This window comes from Sorex fumeus, unplaced genomic scaffold (assembly GCF_029834395.1).
Source record: "Sorex fumeus unplaced genomic scaffold, SorFum_2.1 ptg000265l, whole genome shotgun sequence".
Lineage (NCBI taxonomy): Eukaryota > Metazoa > Chordata > Mammalia > Eulipotyphla > Soricidae > Sorex > Sorex fumeus.
The window spans coordinates 270,720-289,568 of record NW_026606322.1 but is presented as its reverse complement, the minus strand read 5'-3'; the positions used below and the strand labels follow the sequence as shown (position 1 = coordinate 289,568).

At 41.6% G+C, this 18,849-nt stretch overlaps 1 protein-coding gene across 1 annotated transcript in view; it reads left to right on the top strand.

Annotated features, from left to right (window-relative positions):
• Positions 1-18,849, top strand: part of LOC130018619 (protein mono-ADP-ribosyltransferase PARP14-like) — a 159,984-nt gene that overhangs the window by 70,573 nt on the left and 70,562 nt on the right. The window contains exons 9-10 of the mRNA XM_056109406.1: positions 6,846-6,924; positions 9,579-9,728. Coding sequence (XP_055965381.1) covers positions 6,846-6,924; positions 9,579-9,728 — 229 coding nt within the window. The remainder of the gene's footprint in view (positions 1-6,845; positions 6,925-9,578; positions 9,729-18,849) is intronic.

The following is an 18,849-nucleotide window of genomic DNA, read 5'->3' as shown; positions in this document are numbered from 1 at the left end:
GTCATCTGTTCTTGGGCATTCAGGTTTTTTCCAGATTCTAGCTATTGTAAACAGTGCTGCAATGAACAAACAAGTGCAGACTTCACTTTGACTATACTTTTTTGCCTCTCTGGGACATATTTCCAGGAGTGGGGTGGGACTATCTTAAACTAAGAAGCTTCTGCACCTCAAAAGATACAGTGACCAAAATACAAAGACAGTCTAAAGAATGGGAAATGATATTCGCCGAGTACACATCCAACAAGGGGTTGATATCAAGGATATACAAAGTACTGGTTGAACTCCACAAGAAGAAAACATCCAACCTCATCAAAAAAATGGGGCGACAAAATGAACAGAAACTTTCTCAAAGAAGAAATCCGAATGGCCAAAAGGCAGAAAATGCTCTACTTCATTAATCACCAGGGAGATGCAGATCAAAACAACAATGAGATATCATCTCAAACCTCAGAGACTGGGACACATCCAAAAGAACAAAAGCAACCTGTGTTGGCACAGATGTGGCAAGAAAGGGACCCTCCTTCATTGCTGGTGGGAATGCCGACAGGTTCAGCCTTTTTGGAAAGCAGTATGGACGATTCTCAACAAATTAGAAATTGAGCTCCCATTTGACCCAGCAAAATAAAAATTTTAAAATGTGAATCAGTTGGTAAGATATAAGAACAAAATCACTTAATCACTTAATCACTTAACTTCCCGTTAGTCGTCGATTTGCTCGAGCGGCACCAGTAATGTCTCCATTTGTTCCTGTCGTGTGCTAGTGTAGCCCAATGGCATCTGTTCGCTCCGGGAACATGAAGGGCTTCAAACCGATCGTTCATGATCTTGACGAAGAAGTCTGACCATCTGGTAGGTGGGCGGCCACGTGATCTTTTGACATCCCGTGGAATCCAGTCGGTAACGGCTCTAGTCCAGCGGTCGTCTTTAAATCTCATTACGTGACCGGCCCATCTGATTTTCGACACCTTCGCAAATGAGACAGCGTCCCCGATCCTTGATCCTCGACGGATGTCAGAACTCCGGATTCTTTCTGTCATTTGAGTGAAATCTGATATTCCAAGCATAGCTCTTTCTATTCTTCTTTGGGAGACCTGAAAAGTGTTCTCATCTTGTTTGCGTAGGGCCCAGGTCTCTGAGGCAAATGTTAATGCAGGAAGAACAGTGGAATCAAAGAGATGTGCCCGGAGCCGGAGGTTCTTCGTCCTCTTAGCTATTTCTTCGACGTTCTTGAAGGCGTTCCAAGCCGCTCTCTTCCTCCTGCGCAGCTCAGGTGCCAGGTCATTTGTCATGTTGACTTCTCGACCTAGGTACACATAGCTGTTGCTTTCGGAGATGGTCATTCCGTTGAGAGCGAATGGGGCGTCAGGAACAAGGCTGTTTCTCATAAACATTGTCTTCGTAAGATTCAGCTGTAGTCCTACCTTTCCACACTCAAGGTCAAAGTCGGCCAGCATTTGTGCCGCTTGGCTGATGTTTGGTGTTATTGAAACAATGTCATCAGCAAAGCGGAGGTGCTGTAGTTGCCGACCATCTATCTTCACTCCCATTCCTTCCCATTCCAGTCGTCACATGATGTTCTCGAGGGTGGCACTGAAGAGTTTCGGTGAAATGGTATCACCCTGCCACACCCCACTCTTGACATCAACGATCACTTCTTTGTAGAATGGTGAGATCCTGGTAGTGAATCTGTAATACAGCTCACAGAGGATCCTGATGTATTGAGTTTGAATGCCCTGTTTGGCTAGGGCTTCAATGACCACTTCCGTCTCAAGAGAATCAAAGGCCTTCTTTAAATCAATGAACGTTAAACAGAGCAGCATCTTGAACTCCCGAGAAACCTCAATGAGCTTGGTTATCGTGTGGATATGGTTGATGGTGCTGAATCCTTTGCGGAACCCTGCTTGCTCGAATGGTTGTCCTTCATCTAGTGTTCTGCCAATCCTATTTAGGATGACTTGAGTGAACAACTTGTAGATGACAGACAATAGGCAGATCGGGCGCTAGTTGCCAATGTCATGGATGTCTCCCTTCTTGAACAGTAGTATGGTCCTGCTGGTTTTCCATTGGGATGGAACCTTGCATTCAGACAGGTAGCGAGTGAAGAGCCGAGCCAGTGTATTGATGAGTACTGACGGCAGGTTCTTCAGGTGTTCAGGTCTGACCTTGTCTGGGCCGGGTGCTGTTTTTTTCTTTACCGAGGAAATGGCGTGCCAGATTTCAGAAGGGAGAACGTTGGGAACGACATATCCATCCTGTGGAATTTGGTATGTCGGCAAGTGGACATGGCTATCGAAGAGATTTGAGTAGAAGTCATGGATAATCTTCTCCATTGCCGTTCTGGAGGATGTGATGGATCCATCAGGACGTCGGAGGGCAGTCATCTTGGTCTTATAGTTGGCGAAGGACAGGCGGGCGTTACGAATACTTTTCCCGGCTTCTGCCGCATCTACCAGTACTTCTGCTCTTCTCTCTTTGACGTCTTCCTTGATCGCATCTCTGCACTGTTTTGCGAGCTCGGACGTTAGCTTGCAGTTGCCTGAGGCATGCACCAAACCACGCTGGCGAATTAGATCAAGAGTTTTCGAAGATAGGCGACTTTTTGTGGCTATCTCTCTCTTGGCGTTCCTCGCACATTCATGGAGGTGCTGAACCAGTCGATCGTATTCCTCGTCAATGTTGTCTACAATGGCATCTTCCCATGTTGCCGCAATAGTATCAAAGAGTTCCCAGTTGGTGGTCATTCTGGGAGTTCTCTTTTTGAACTTTGCAGCCCTTTCTCCCCGGTCTGTGAAGTAGAATTTTGCACGGAGACGGTGGTCCGATCCCGTTCGAAATTTTGGGACAACAGCGACATCAGTCAGGCAAAACCGTCGATTGAATATGATGTGGTCTATTTCGTTGTGGAATCGTCCACCGGGAGACTCCCATGTCCATCGTTTAGATTCTGCCTTCTGGAACTGTGAGTTACCATGAATGGTCTTGGTCGACATGATGAACTCAGACAGTCTCTCACCCTGTTCGTTCCATTCTAGGCCATGGGTCCCGATGTGAAGTTCTTCAGCTGATATTCTCGGTCCTATCTTGGCATTATAATCACCCACAATGATCTTGTAGAAGGTGTGGTCTTCTTTATAGAACTTCTCTAGCTCCATGTAGAACTTCTCGATTTCTCTTTCATCATAATGAGATGTTGGTGCGTAGACAACGAAGATAGAAACTGCAGGCAGTGAGCCACATCTATTCAAATGTAAACGTCTGATTCGGGTTGTTAGGCATTCGAATGAATCAATGCTCTTGGCCAAGTTTGTGTTGACAAGGACACCGATGCCTCTGACACCTCTTTTATCGCATGTTCCGAGGAACAATTCTTCTCCAGTGTCGAAAACGGCATGGTGAGATTCGTGCCTTCTTGTCTCGGTCAGACCAATGATGTCGTACTTGATCATTCGCGCTTGTACCATCAGGTCCTCGATGGATGCATCTGATGCTAGCGTACGTGCATTGAAAGTACAGACGATCATTTTTGTCTTCCTTTGTTGTGGCAGCCTAGGTCGGCCTTGAGATTTTGTCGGCCTCTCCTTTCTCATCCTTCTCAGAGCTGCCATGTCGGTGAAGCCTTCAGGGTCAGGTGAATGAGACCAGTTGTCGTTACTGGTTTTGGCATATCGAATACACAGCGGATAGCTTGCCAGGCTCTTCTGTGCGGGCGGAATACTCTCGGTAGCTTGCCAGTCTTTCCGAGAGGGATAGAGGCTTTTGGGGTGACCTCTAATCACCCTTGTAGGTGTTACCATATTTGAACCCTATCAAATATGGTATGACAATTCTGGAAGATGGGTATTTAGTGTCTTATGATGTGTTGCGCGGCGCAAAGCGGCCGCGCGGGTCAGGATAGCGTCCTGGAGTGTGGCGACGGCTGGGTAGTGGAAGTAGTGTTGAGAGTGGAAGTCTGCCAGTGGGGTATTTATCTGGGTAGGGTGGGTCTCCTGTGCTCAATTCGATCCCTGGGTGGTTGATGGAAGCAGACAGGGCAGGGTAGGGTGGGGCTCCTGATTAGTATCCCTTTGTCACCTGTGGTGGTGGGAGCAAGCAGAGAAGCTCTGTCCCTGGGTCCGCCGAGCCTGGAGTCCAAGGTCTCAGAGAGTTCTGCTTATCTTGTTCTGTGGGTCTTCAGTCGTGCGTGGGTCTCGGCCGGAGCTGCCACACGGGTCCGGAAAGCATCCTGGAGTGTGGCGACGGCTGGGTAGTGGAAGCATTGAGGAAAGAGCAAACAAAAGCCTGGAAGAAATTGCAGCAACAAAAAGAACAGGAAAGACAAAAAGACGAGGATCAGAGGAAACAAGCTGAAGAAGAAGAGAGGAGGAAAAGAGAAGAAGAAATCAGAAAAATTCGAGATCTTTCAAATCAGGAGGACCAATATAATAGATTCATGAAATTAGTTGGTGGAAAGAGGAGATCAAGAAGTAAATCTTCAGATCCTGACCTAAGAAGATCCCTAGATAAGCAACCTACTGATAGTGGAGGAGGGATTTATCAGTATGATAACTATGAAGAAGTTGCTATGGATACAGATAGTGAAACCAATTCTCCAGCTCCTTCACCAGTGCAGCCACCATTCTTCTCTGAATGTTCACTGGGGTATTTTTCTTCAGCACCATCTATTTCTTTGCCTCCACCACCTCAGGTTTCTTCTCTGCCTCCTTTGAGCCAGCCTTACGTGGAAGGGTTGTGCGTTTCTCATGAACCTCTACCTCCTCCACCACCCTTACCACCTCTCCCTCCTGAGGATCCAGAGCAGCCTCCAAAACCACCTTTTGCAGATGAGGAAGAGATGCTGCTTCGAGAAGAGCTGCTTAAATCTCTAGCAAATAAAAGAGCTTTTAAACCAGAGGAAACATCCAGTAACAGTGACCCACCCTCACCTCCAGTTCTGAACAATTCACAGCCTGTGCCAAGAAACAATCTATCTGTTGTCAGTATTAATACAGTATCTCAGCCTAGAATACAGAATCCAAAGTTTCACAGAGGACCTCGCCTTCCACGAACTGTAATATCGCTTCCAAAACATAAATCAGTGGTTGTAACGCTGAGTGAGTCAGATGACAGTGAATCTGAGGGAGAGGCTTCCAAGTCAACAAACAGTGTTTTTGGTGGATTGGAGTCCATGATTAAAGAAGCAAGACGCACTGCTGAGCAAGCTTCAAAACCAAAAGTACCACCAAAATCCGAGAAAGAAGATGATCCCATGCGTACACCTGAAGCATTGCCTGAAGAAAAGAAAATTGAATATAGATTGTTAAAGGAAGAGATTGCCAATCGAGAGAAACAGCGTTTAATTAAATCAGATCAGCTGAAGACAAGTTCATCATCTCCCGCAAGTTCTGATGTGGAAATTGATGGAATTGGCAGAGTAGCAATGGTTACTAAGCAGGTTACAGATGCTGAAGCAAAACTTAAAAACATAGAATTCTCTTGATGAAAGATGAATCTGTTTTAAAGAATCTAATACAACAGGAAGCTAAGAAGAGAGAACCTGTTCGAAATGCCGAAACGAAGATTACAAAACTTACAGAACAGCTTCCAGCAACAGAGAAAATTCTCACTGTCAATAGAATGTTTTTGAAAAAGCTTCAAGAACAAATTCACAGAGTTCAAAAGCATGCTACAGTTAAGAAAGCTTTGACTCAAGTATGGAGAAGAGCTTGCTCGGGCAAAAGCAGTGGCTAGTAAAGAAATAGGAAAACATAAACTGGAACAGGATCGCCTTGGACCAAACAAGAACAAAATATTTAATATAAAAGTTCAGCTGCCAACTATGACCCAGACATCCAAAGGTTATGGCACATTTGGCAGGAATTTCTGCCTGAACAGTTGGCTGTGACTAAGCAGCAGCTGCCCTGAGATCCCAGAGTGGAACTGGTCACCTTTGCCCATGTAGCTTCTTCCTTGGTCCTGGAGGACTGTGGGACTGAGCCTCCTGCCAAGAGTCTCTTTGGGCTATCATCTCATTTTTTCACCTCAGTTTTTTAGCAGAGATAATTCTTTCCTTCCAACAAAATTCTCTGTTGCTTGTTACAAATAGGAATAAAGTGATGACTTCAGGATATCAATACCAGGCAAAGAAATCACCCATGAAAACATATAAGAGCCTCTTACTCCAAAGAAAGCACTATCCTCTCATGTTCCTTTCCTGTACAAATCAACACCTCTGCACTGAAGTGTTGGGTTTTTGTGAGTGTCTCTTAACACTGTTTTCAATGGGCAAGTTATTTGCTCCCAGAGATTATGAAGGTGATAATACTCCTTTTATACTATCACTATACAAAGCACATATCTTTTTACTTGTATTTCATCATTTAGTCTTTTTTGTACATGCACACCTATATGTGCCAGGGACCTAAACCAGGGTCACAGTCAATGCAGCCATATGCAAGACAAGTACCTTTCTCTGACCCATATACTCATATATTTTTTAAAGTGTGATTATATAATATAACCATTTTGTCAGAAGTCCTTTCTGATTCCATTGACTATTCTTTCAAAATGCATTTTTGTGCCTACTAAATATTCTAATACATGGATAAACTAAAATTTAATCACATATGTTATGTTTTAAAATTTCCATTTTATCTATTATAATTATCACTATAATGAATTTTAAAATTTCTACCTGTTACATCTACGATAGCTTTCATAGATTGTATTTGTGGAAGCTAACTAATCTTATATTTATAGCTTTAAAAATCTATAATGACGACACATAATGGTTTAGAATTTCTCTTTTTCACGTGTGCTTGTGTGCCCGATGAGAAATCCTGTTGCCAATACAGTCTTTATATTTTCAGGTATTTTCAGATGTATTTGCTCAGATCATTAGTGGAGATTCCTCCAGTGACAAAATTGCTCAGTCTTCAAGTACACCAGGTAAAGTATTATTTTTGGGAGTGGGGAACCATACACACCAGTGCTCCGGGGATAATTCTGGCTCTAGGGTGACCTGTGACTCATGCTCAGGGGATCATATGTTATATCAGGGATTTGAGCCAGGGTAGCAGCTATGTGTCCATAGTCATGTTCAGGCAAATATATTATTTCTCATGCTATATTTCTGACCCTAAATAAAGATTTTAACCTAAGAAATTAATTGTTGCTTCTAAGAAACTATTCAGTGATAAGTAAAAATTGTATTTGTGATTTTGTGGGGAAATTAACTTATGATAAAAGTAGTAGATTAAATTATATTTCATACACCTGAGTCTGCAAGACACTGGCCATGTGAATAAGATCTGTAGCAACAGATAGTTCCAACTTCTGGGTCATTTTGAGATCGGTGTCTATTTATCTTCACATTTGAGAATTGGGCCCATTTTCCTGGTTCTTTTATGAAAAGCAATTTTGGATTACAGTAAGTTGTTTTAAATACTATGTTGTAATACTTGGATCCTGTTTTCATCTGGAGAAGAATGATTCTTGTTGGACATAAATTAATCAGCTAAAATTATGCTAAAATTTCTGTCTCTTCTTCTGTGTGGATCACAATTCTCAGGAACATTCCATCCTCAAAAACTTCTGATTGGGTCTCCCCTATATGTGCTATTCAGGGATAAGTGAATGATTTGTTTCAGTCCTCACACTGAGCAGGAAACCACTATCTCCCACTTGCACAGCTCTTGGCTTCCTCTAACTATAACCTATCTGTAATGTTACTCATAATTTTGTGTCAGGAATGTCATTTGAAAAGTCAGTAGAGAGGGCACTGAAGAGGTAGTACAGCAGGTGGATGTTTTACTTGCATATGGCTGACCCAAGTTAAAATCCCAGGCACCGTAGGAGTGATCCCTAAGCACAGAGCCAGCTGTAAGTCTGAGAACCACCCAGGGTGGCCCAGAACCAAAAAACAAAATAGTGAAGAGGAAAAAAATACATGAAAAAAAAACAACAAAAAATTCACCAGCATCTAATCAGTGTATAATTTCATAAGTATATAGTTTCAGACCACAATGTGGTCTATCTTGATTCTCTGGACAGAAATATAATATGTCTCTCACAGTACATAACTTGATATAGAGCCAAAGTGCATTTCTGCAACTGTTGTCACGTTGGGGCAGTACCTGGAAGTTTAAAAAGTGAAAATAATATAAAAAGTAATAAGAATTCCCTAAATACCCATAAAGCTCTCAGTGCCCATTTGTGCAGTCCTCTGACCACAGGTGCTGGGAATCTTTAACATTTGTCTGTCTGTGCCCTCTGTGATGTTCTTTAGCTAGACACCCTTGGGTCAAAGTTAAGAGAGAAAGGAGGAAAAGGTTCAAACAGAACAGAATGCGAACTTCTGCAGATACAACTTGCTTCTTGAAGTTTTGACTCTTCATTCTTTTTGTCTCAGTTTTGTATTTGTCACTGAGTTCGATTCCTCCACCCCTCTCGGAGAGCCCGGCAAGCTACCGAGAGTATCTCGCCCGCACGGCAGAGCCTGGCAAGCTCCCTGTGATGTACTCGTTATGCCAAACACAGTAACAACAAAGTCTCCAATGGAGACGTTACTGGGCCCGCTCGAGCAAATCGATGATCAACGGGAGGGCCTTTACCTTTACCTTTTACAAATATTCATTTATACATTCTGCAGAGATAAATGGGGTTAAGACACTTGCCTTACATGTATCTTGTTGGGGAACAGTTTTTTCCCCAAGGTGCCTGGAACTGTTGCACACAGGGTACGGGCAGGTGCTTGGGCATGAGGCGAAGGGTGATGAGCGTGCGGAGAAACAGGAGCAGTTGATGGCGACTCACTTTATTGCCAAATATACACACATTTTATAGAGTGCCTTGGCTTACAGGAAGATCCAATTACATGAAGTTTAGCATTATTGGCCTGTTACCCTTTCTTCTCTGCCTTTGTCCTGGTCCAATCCCATTCAAGGCTAAATGCTGCAGTTAGGATGACATGCTAAGGGTACTTGACAGTTTTTTGCATTTTTTGATGTATGTATCTAGGAGACTGAGTGAAGCTCAAGGCAGACACCTGGTACTGACATCCTGTTTTTCTAACTTTGCCCAGATACTTCCTTGTGCGAGGATTTGCTTGTGGGCTGCTTTGCAAGGTCTTGGTCCTATCTCTTACAGTGCCTGTCGCCATACTCCATAGTGTCTCATTTAGCTTTAATCCCAGCACTGAATATAATCCCCCAAACACCACCAGGAGTGATCCTGAGACCAGAGCCAAGAGAAATCCCTGAGAATGGATGGCCATGGCTATAACTGCCCCCATCCCAAATGACCAGTGTACAAATAGTATAAAATGTTTGTGTTTTGGATTCGTCAGCTCTTTGTATTTATCATGCTTTCCATATTATCAGTGAATAAACTTCCGTTTAATGTGCATAAAAAATCCACACACAATACGTATTCTATTTACACAGAATAAACACAGAATCACAGAATCCCTGGGTCAAGGTGTAGGTCTGGTTGTAGGTCAAATATAAGAAAAGAAGGGGTCCTGAAGGGGTCCACATGAGGAACATGAGACCAGTGCCATTCTAACTGTTGTTGACCTGATTATTAACTCAATTCGTTTCAAGATTTCTATGGGGCCGTTTCTACATCTACAATGGGAGAGCATGAAATGAAGATTGGACCCATCATCTTCCAGGTGGCCAGTGGAGATATCACCAGGGAAGAGGCAGATGTGATTGTAAATTCAACATCAAATACATTTAATTACAAAGCAGGTACTTTGCTTATATTATTTTGATTGTGTAACAGTCATAATAGATACCAGGAAGGAGGTTTCTCAGTCAAACTATCCTAAAATGCATGTATTAACTAAGTTAATACAACTTTTGCTTATTCATAATGATAATTTAAAAATTAATTTATTACACGGTTTTCATAATTTTTAACTTCTTTTGTTTGGAGGCCATACCTGACAGTGTTCAGGGCTTACTCCTAGCTCTGCACACAGAGATCATTTTAGTAGTCTCAGGTCCGCATTGGATCCCTGGGATCTAACCTGGGTTGGCCATGTGCAAGATAAATGCCCTACCCACCGTACTATCACTCTGGCCCTTAAAATTGTAACATATTAATTTCTCCTTTTATTAAAGATATTTATATAATTAGATTTCTAAGATGATGGTAGAAATCATTTAACTAATAACAAAATAATTTTAATCCATGTGTGCTGTAGTGACTGTTCAAAATTTGATTATGCATTAGATACCATGGTTACAGTCATATTAAGTATGTGGTATTGATATACACTGTGCCCACCACTACCAGTGTCCACATTCCTCCACCACAGTCTCTAAGCTACTTCTAGTCCTTTTCTCATTCTCCCATCCAAGGTCAAGTTTTCAGCAGTGTTTTCCCCAAATTCTATTTTATTAAAGCACCCTGATTTACTAAATTATTCATAGTTGCATTTTAGGCATACAATATTCTATCACCGAAATCTGCCACTAGCGTCAGCTTCCCTCCACCAGTATTCCCAGTTTCCCTGTCCTACCTCCTACCAGCCTGCCATCTTTACAGGCACCTTTAAAAGTTTATTTAGCAAGCATATTTATAATTAAAGCTCAAGGACTTGTCATCATTAGATATTGTCTATTCTCTTGTTTTGTCTCTCTGTATTTCAGTTGAGTGATATCATCCAGTATTTGCCCTTCTGTCTCTGACGTATTTTGCTTAACATGATACCTTCTAGTTTGACCCACATTGTAGAAAAATGCATGATTTCAACTTTCAACTGCAAAATAATCCATTTTGTACATATATTACATCTTTATTATTTATTGATCTGTTGTTGTATATGTTGTTTTCATATAAAGGCATTTGTACTAAGCACTGCAATAAATATAACTGCACATATGTAGTTTCCAATTAATCTGTTTATTCTCCAGGAGTATATGTCAAGAAGTAGAATTGCTGGAGTGTGCAATAGTTCTTTTCTTTTTACTTCTATAGGAAATTTCCATATGCCTTTCGATAAGGTCTGAACTACACATTATTCCATCCTACAGTGGATGAAGATTCTTTTACCACCACAGCCTACCTAAAATAGTTATTTCCAGTTTTTTATATATTCAGTTCTAATTGTGTGAGATTAAAACTCATTTATTTCTTTTGCTTTGTTTTATTAGTGAAACACCATGCTGTATAGTTGTAGACTTACAAGTTGTTGTGCTTGAGTTTCAGTTATACAATGATTGAGTACCCATCCCACCACCAGTGCCCATTCTCCACCCCCACCAATCCCAGTATGCCTCCCACCCCCCCATCCCCCACTACACCCTGCCTCTGGGGCAGGGAACTTCCTTTTGTTCTCTCTCTCCTTTTGGGTGCTGTAGTCTGCAGAAGAGACATTGGGTGGCAATCATGTTCAGTCTATAGTCAACTTTCAGCATGCATCTCCCATTCTGGGCGGATCTTCCCAGCACCTTTTATTTGGTGTTCCCTTCTCTATCTGAGCTGCCTTTACCCCTAGAGTGTGCGGCTGGCCTCTAAGCCATGGAGTGAACAATCTGGTATTTATCACAGCTGTTCTTGGGTGTTAGTCTCTTATTTTGTTACTTTATGTTACCCAGATGAATGCAATCTTTCTATGTCTGTCCCTCTCTTTCTGACTCATTTCGCTTAGCATGATATTTTCCATGCAGTACCACTTGTATGTAAATTTTATGACTCATTTTTTCTAACAGCTACATAGTACTACATTGTGTAGATGTATCAAAGTTTCTTTAACCAGTCATCTGTTCTCGGGCACTCAGGTTTTTTCCATATTCTAACTATTGTAAACAGTGCTGCAATGAACAAACAAGCGCCAATGTCACTTTGACTATACTTTTTTGCCTCTCCGGGGTATATTCCCGGGAGTAGTATTGCTGGGTCAAATGGGAGCTCAATTTCTAATTTTTTGAGAATCGTCCATACTGTTTTCCAATAGGGTTGAACCAGTCCGCATTCCCACCAGCAGTGAAGGAGGGTCCCTTTCTCGCCACATCCACGCCAACACAGATTGCTTTTGTTCTTTTGAATGTGGGTCAGTCTCTGTGGTATGAAATGATATCTCACTGTGGTTTTGATCTGCATCTCCCTGATGATTAATGATGTAGAGCATTTTCTCATGTGCCTTTTAGCCATTCGGATTTCTTCTTTGAGAAAGTATCTGTTCATTTTGTTGCCCCACTTTTTGATGGGGTTGGATGTTTTCTTCTTGTGTAGTTCAACCAGAACTTTGTATATTCTTGATATCAACCCCTTGTTGGATGTGTATTTGGCGAATATCCTTTCCCATTCTGTGGACTGTCTTTGTATTTTGGTCACTGTATCTTTTGAGGTGCATAAGCTTCTTAGTTTAAGATAGTCCCATTTAAGAGAACTACAGGCCGATATCCCTGATGAACACAGATGCAAAGATCCTCAACAAACTACTAGCAAATAGAATCCAACTACTCATCAAAAAGATCATACACCATGACCAAGTAGGATTCATCCCAGGGATGCAAGGATGGTTCAACATTCGGAAATCAAGCAACATAATCCATCATATCAACAAAAGAAAAGATAAAAAGCATATGATCATATCAATAGATGCAGAGAAAGCATTTGACAAGATCCAGCACCCCTTTATGATGAAAACCCTAGCCAAAATGGGTATAGAGGTGACTTTCCTCAGCACAGTTAAAGCCATCTACCACAAGCCTACAGCAAGCATCATCCTCAATGGGGAAAAACTGAGAGCCTTCCCTCTAAGATCAGGGACGAGACAAGGATGCCCACTCTCTCCACTGCTGTTCAATATAGTACTGGAAGTACTTGCAATAGCAATTAGGCAAGAAAAAGATATTAAGGGCATTCAGGTAGGAAAGGAAGAAATCAAGCTCTCACTATTCGCAGATGATATGATACTCTACTTAGAGAACCCAATAACTTCCACCAAAAAACTCCTAGAAACAATAGACTCGTATAGTAAAGTTGCAGGTTATAAAATCAATTCCCAAAAGGCCATGGCTTTCCTATACACAAACAGTGAGAGAGAGGAAAGCTATATGAAAAAATCAATCCCGTTCACAATTGTGCCCCAGAAAATCAAGTACCTAGGAATCAGCTTAACTAAGGAAGTAAAGGACCTGTACAAAGAAAACTACAAAACGCTACTTCAGGAAATAAAAGAGGACATGAGGAAATGGAAAGACATCCCCTGCTCATGGGTCGGGAGACTTAACATTGTCAAAATGGCAATACTACCGAAAGCACTGTACAAATTCAATGCAATTCCTATAAGGATACCCATGACATTCTTCAAAGAAATGGAGCAAATACTCCTGAAATTTATATGGAACAATAAACCCCCACGAATAGCTAAAGCAATTCTTGGGAAAAAGAAAATGGGAGGAATCAACCTCCCTAACTTCAAACTTTACTACAAAGCGGTAATAATCAAAACAGCATGGTACTGGAACAAAGGCAGAACTGCAGACCAATGGAACAGAGTTGAATACACTGACATCTCCCCTCAATCATATGATCATCTAATCTTTGACAAAGGTGCAAGAAATGTGAAGTGGAGTAAGGAAAGCCTCTTTAACAAATTGTGCTGGCATCACTGGACGGCTACATGCAAAAAAATGGGCTCAGAACTCTGCCTAACACCATGTACAAAGGTAAGATCAAAATGGATTAAAGACCTCAACATCAGACCAGAAACCATAAGATACATTGAAGACAAAGTTGGCAAAACCCTCCATGACATTGAGGCTAATGGTATGTTCAAAGATGACACGCCACTGGCTGAGCAAGTGAAAACAGAGATAGATAAATGGGACTATCTTAAACTAAGAAGCTTCTGCACCTCCAAAGAAACAGTGACCAAAATACAAAGACAGTCTACAGAATGGGAAAGAATATTCGCTGAATACACATCTGACAAGGGGTTGATATCAAGGATATATGAAATACTGGTTGAACTCCACAAGAAGAAAACATCCAACCCCATCCAAAAATGGGGCAATGAAATGAACAGAAACTTTCTCAAAGAAGAAATCCGAATGGCAAAAAAGCACATGAGAAAATGCTCTACATCATTAATCATCAGGGAGATGCAGATCAAAACCACAATGAGATACCATCTCACACCTCAGAGACTGGCCCACATTCAAAAGAACAAAAGCAACCGATGCTGGTGCGGATGTGGCGAGAAAGGGACACTCCTTCACTGTTGGTGGGAATGTCCACTGGTTCAGCCCTTTTGGAAAACAGTATTGACATTCCTCAAAAAATTAGAAATTGAGCTCCCATTTGACCCAGCGATACCACTCCTGGGAATATATCCCAGAGAGGCAAAAATGTGTAGCCGAAGTGACATCTGCACTTGTTTGTTCATTGCAGCACTCTTTACAGTAGCCAGAAACTGGAAGAGACCTGAATGCCCAAGAACAGATGACTGGTTAAAGAAACTTTGGTACATCTACACAATGGAGTACTATGTAGCTCTTAGAAAAGATGAAGTCATGAACTTTACATACAAGTGGTACAATATGGAAAGTATCATGCTAAGCGAAATGAGTCAGAAAGAGAGGGATAGACATAGAAAGATTGCATTCATCTGGGGGATATAAAGTAACAAAATATGAGATTAATACCCAAGAATAGCTGAGAGCAACACCAGGAGAATTACTCCATAACTTAGAGGCCAGCCGGGTATTCTAGGGGAAAGGACAATTCAGATAGAAAGGGGAACACCAAGTGGAGGGTGTTTGGAGGATCCTCCCAGGAGGGGAGATGCAGGTTGAAAGTAGACTGGACTGAACATGTTCGCCACTCAATGCCTCTTTTGCTGATCACAACACCCAAAAGGAGAGAGAGAACAAAAGGGAATGCCCTGCCACAGTGGCGGGGGGGATGGGGGGATAGGGGGATGGGGGGAGGGATATTATCCTGGTGGTGGAAAATGGGCACTGGTGGAGGGATGGGTATTTGATCGTGGTATGACCGAGATCCAAGCACAAAAATTTGTAAATCTACAACTGTACCTCATGGTGTTTCAATAATAATAATTAAAAAAAAATAGTCCCATTTGTCTATCTCTGTTTTCACTTGCTTGGCCAGTGGCGTGACATCTTTGAAGATACCGTTAGCTTTAACTTCGGGGAGTGTTTTCCCAACTTTGTCTTCAATGTACCTTATGGATTCCGGTCTGATGTTGAGGTCTTTGATCCATTTTTTTTTATTAGTGAAACACCATGAGGTACAGTTATAGACTTACAAATTTTTGTGCTTATGTTTCTGTTAAACAATGATCAAGTACCCATCCCTCCACCAGTGCCCATCCTCCACCACCATGAGTCCCAGTATCCCTCCCCCCCATCCCCCCATCTCACCCTGCCTCTGTAGCAGGGTACTCCCCCATGTTCTCTCTCTCTTCTTTTGGGTCCTGTGTTTTGCAAGAGAGGCATTGAGTGACAATCATGTTTGGTCTATAGTCTACTTTCAGTATGCTTCTCCCACCCTGGGAGGATCCTCACAACACCATTTATTTGGTGCTCTCTTCTCTATCTGAGCTTCCTTTTCCCCTAGCACGTGTGGCTGGCCTCCAAGTCATGGAGCAAAATTCCTGGTGCTAATCTCAGCCACTCCTGGGTGTTATTCTCCCATTTTGTTGCTTTATGTTCCCCAGATGAATGCAATCTTTCTGTGTCTATCCTGCTATTTCTGACTTATTTCACTTAACATGATACTTTTCATGTAGTACCATTTGTATGTAAATTTCATGACTTCATCTTTTCTAACAGCTTCATAGTACTCCATTGTGTAAAGGTAAGGTAAGGTAAAGGTAAGGCCCTCCCGTTGATCGTCGATTTGCTCGAGCGGGCCCAGTAACGTCTCCATTAGAGACTTTGTTGTTACTGTGTCTGGCATATCAAATACTCTTGGTAGCTTGCCGGGCTCTCCGAGAGGGGCGGAGGAATCAAACTCGGGTCGGCCATGTTGGCCGCTTGTAAGGCGAACGCCCTACCCGCTGTGCTATCGCTCCAGCCACTCCATTGTGTAAATGTACCAAAGCTTCTTTAACCAGTCATCTGTTCTCGGGCACTCAGGTTTTTCCCAGATTCTGGCTATTGTAAAGAGGGGTGCAATGAACAAACAAGTGCAGATGTCACTTCGACTATATTTTTTTGCCTCTCTGGGATATTTTACCAGGAGTGGTATTGCTGGGTCAAATGGGAGATCAAATTCTAATTTTTTGAGAATCGTCCATACTGTTTTCCAAAAGGGTTGGACCAGTCGGCATTCCCACCAGCAGTGAAGGAGGTTCCCTTTCTCACCAGATCTGCGCCAGCACTGGTTGCTTTTGTTCTTGTGGATGTTGGTCAGTCTCTGTGGAGTGAAATGATATCTCATTGTTGTTTTGATCTGCATCTCTCTGATGATTAGTGATGTAGAGCATTTTCTCATGTGCCTTTTTGCCATTCGGATTTCTTCTTTGTGAAAATTTCTGTTCATTTCCTTGCCCCATATTTGATGGGGTTGGGTGATTTTTTCTTGTGGAGTTCAATCAGTACCTTATATATCCTTGATGTCAACCCCTTGTTGGATGTGTATTTGAAGAACATCCTTTCCCATTCTGTAGACTGTCTTTGTATTTTGGTCACTGTTTCTTTGATGTGCAGAAGCTTCTTAGTTTTCTGATAGTCCCATTTGTCTATCTCTGTTTTCACTTGCTTGGCCAGTGGCATGACATCTTTGAAAATACCATTAATTTCAATATCATGGAGGGTTTTTCCAACTTTGTCTTCAATAAACTTTATGGATTCCGGTCTGATGTTGAGGTCATAAATCCATTTTGATCTTACTTTTGTACATGGTGTTAGGCAGAGACCTAAGCCCAATTTTTTGCATGTAGCTGTCCAGTTTTGCCAGCACCATTTGTTAAAAAAGCTTTCCTTACTCCACTTCGCATTTCTTGCTCCTTTGTCAAAGGTTAGATTATCATATGATTGAGGGGAGATTTTAGTATATTCAACCCTGTTCCATAGGTCTGCAGCTCTGCCTTTGTTCCAGTACCATGCTGTTTAAATTTTTACTTCTTTGTAGTAGAGATTGAGGTTCGGAGGTTAATTCTTGCCGTTTTCTTTTTCCCAAGAATTGCTTTAGCTATTCGTGGGACTTATTGTTCCATATAAATTTCAGGAGTGTTTGCTCCATTTCTTTGAAGAATGTCATAGGTATCCTAATTGGGATCAAATTGAATTTGCATAGTGATTTGGGAAGTATTGCCATTTTGACAATATTAATTCTCCTGATCCATGAACAGGGAATATTTTTCCATTTCCTCGTGTCCTCTTTTATTTCCAGAAGCAGCGTTTTGTAGTTTTCTTTGTACAGGTCTTTTACTTCATTAGTTAAACTAATTCCTAGGTAGTTGATTTTCCGGTGTACAATTGTGAACGGGATTGTTTCCTTCATGGCACTTTCTTCTCTCTCACTATTTGCGTATAGGAAAGCCACAGAATTTTGGGTCTTGATTTTATAGCCTGCAACTTTACTATACAAGTCTATCATTTCTAGGAGTTTCTTGGTAGAGGTTTTAGGGTTCTCTAGGTATAGTATCATATCATCTGTGAGTAGTGAGAGCTTGATTTCTTTCTTTCCTATTTGGATGCCCTTAATCTCTTTTTCTTGCCTAATGGTTACTGCAAGTACTTCCAGTATTATATTGAACAGTAGTGGAGACAGTGGGCATCCTTGTCTCGTCCCTGATCTTAGGGGGAAGGCTCTCAGTTTTTCCCCATTGAGGATGATGCTTGCTGTAGGCTTGTGGTAGATGGCTTTAACTATATTGAGGAAAGTCCCCTCTATCCCCAATTTGGCTAAGGTTTTCATCATAAATGGATGCTGGATCTTGTCAAATGCTTTCTCTGCCTCTATTGATATGATCATATGATTTTTATCCTTTCTTTTGTTGATATGATGGATTATGTTGATTGATTTCTGAATGGTAAATCATTCTTGCATCCCCGGGATGAATCCCACTTCGTCATGTTCTATGATCTTTTTGATGAGTTGTTGAATTCTATTTGCTAGTATTTTGTTCAGAATCTTCTCATCCGTGTTCATCAGTGATATTGGCCTTTAGTTTTCTTTTTTTGTGATGTCTTTGTTTCCTTTTGGTATTTGAGAGATATGGGCTTCATAGAAAATGTTTGGGAGAGTTTCTGTTTTTTCAATTCTCTGGAAAAGCTTGAGAAGGACCGGCAGTAGGTCCTCTTTAAATGTTTGAAAAAAATTCGCTAGTGAATCCATCTGGACCTGGGCTTTTGTTTTGGGGAAGACTTTAGATTACAGTTTCAATTTCCATCATGTTAATAGGTCTATTCAGGTATTCTGTATCTTCTTGACTCAGCTTTGGGAGATTATAGGAGTCCCGGAATTTATCCATTTCTTCTAGGTTCTCTTGTTTCGTGGCATACAGACTTTCAAAGTATTCTCTCATGATCTTTTGAATTTCTTTGGTTTCCGTTGTGATATCTCCATTCTTATTTCTGATTCCGTTTATTAGGGTTCTCTCTCTCTCTGTTTCTTTGTGAGTGTTGCTAGTAGTTTATCTATCTTGTTTATTTTCTCAAAGAACCAGCTCTTGGTTTCATTGATCTTTTGCATTGTTTCTTTGGTTTCCATGTCGTTGATTTCTGCTCTAAGTTATATGATCTCTTTCCTTCTGCCCAATTTGGGCTCCTTCTGTTTATCCTTTTCTACGATCTTGAGCTGTGAAGTCAAGTTGTTTATGTACATCCTTTCTTCCGTCCTGAGATATGCTTGCAGGGCTATAAATTTTCCCCTTAATACGGCTCT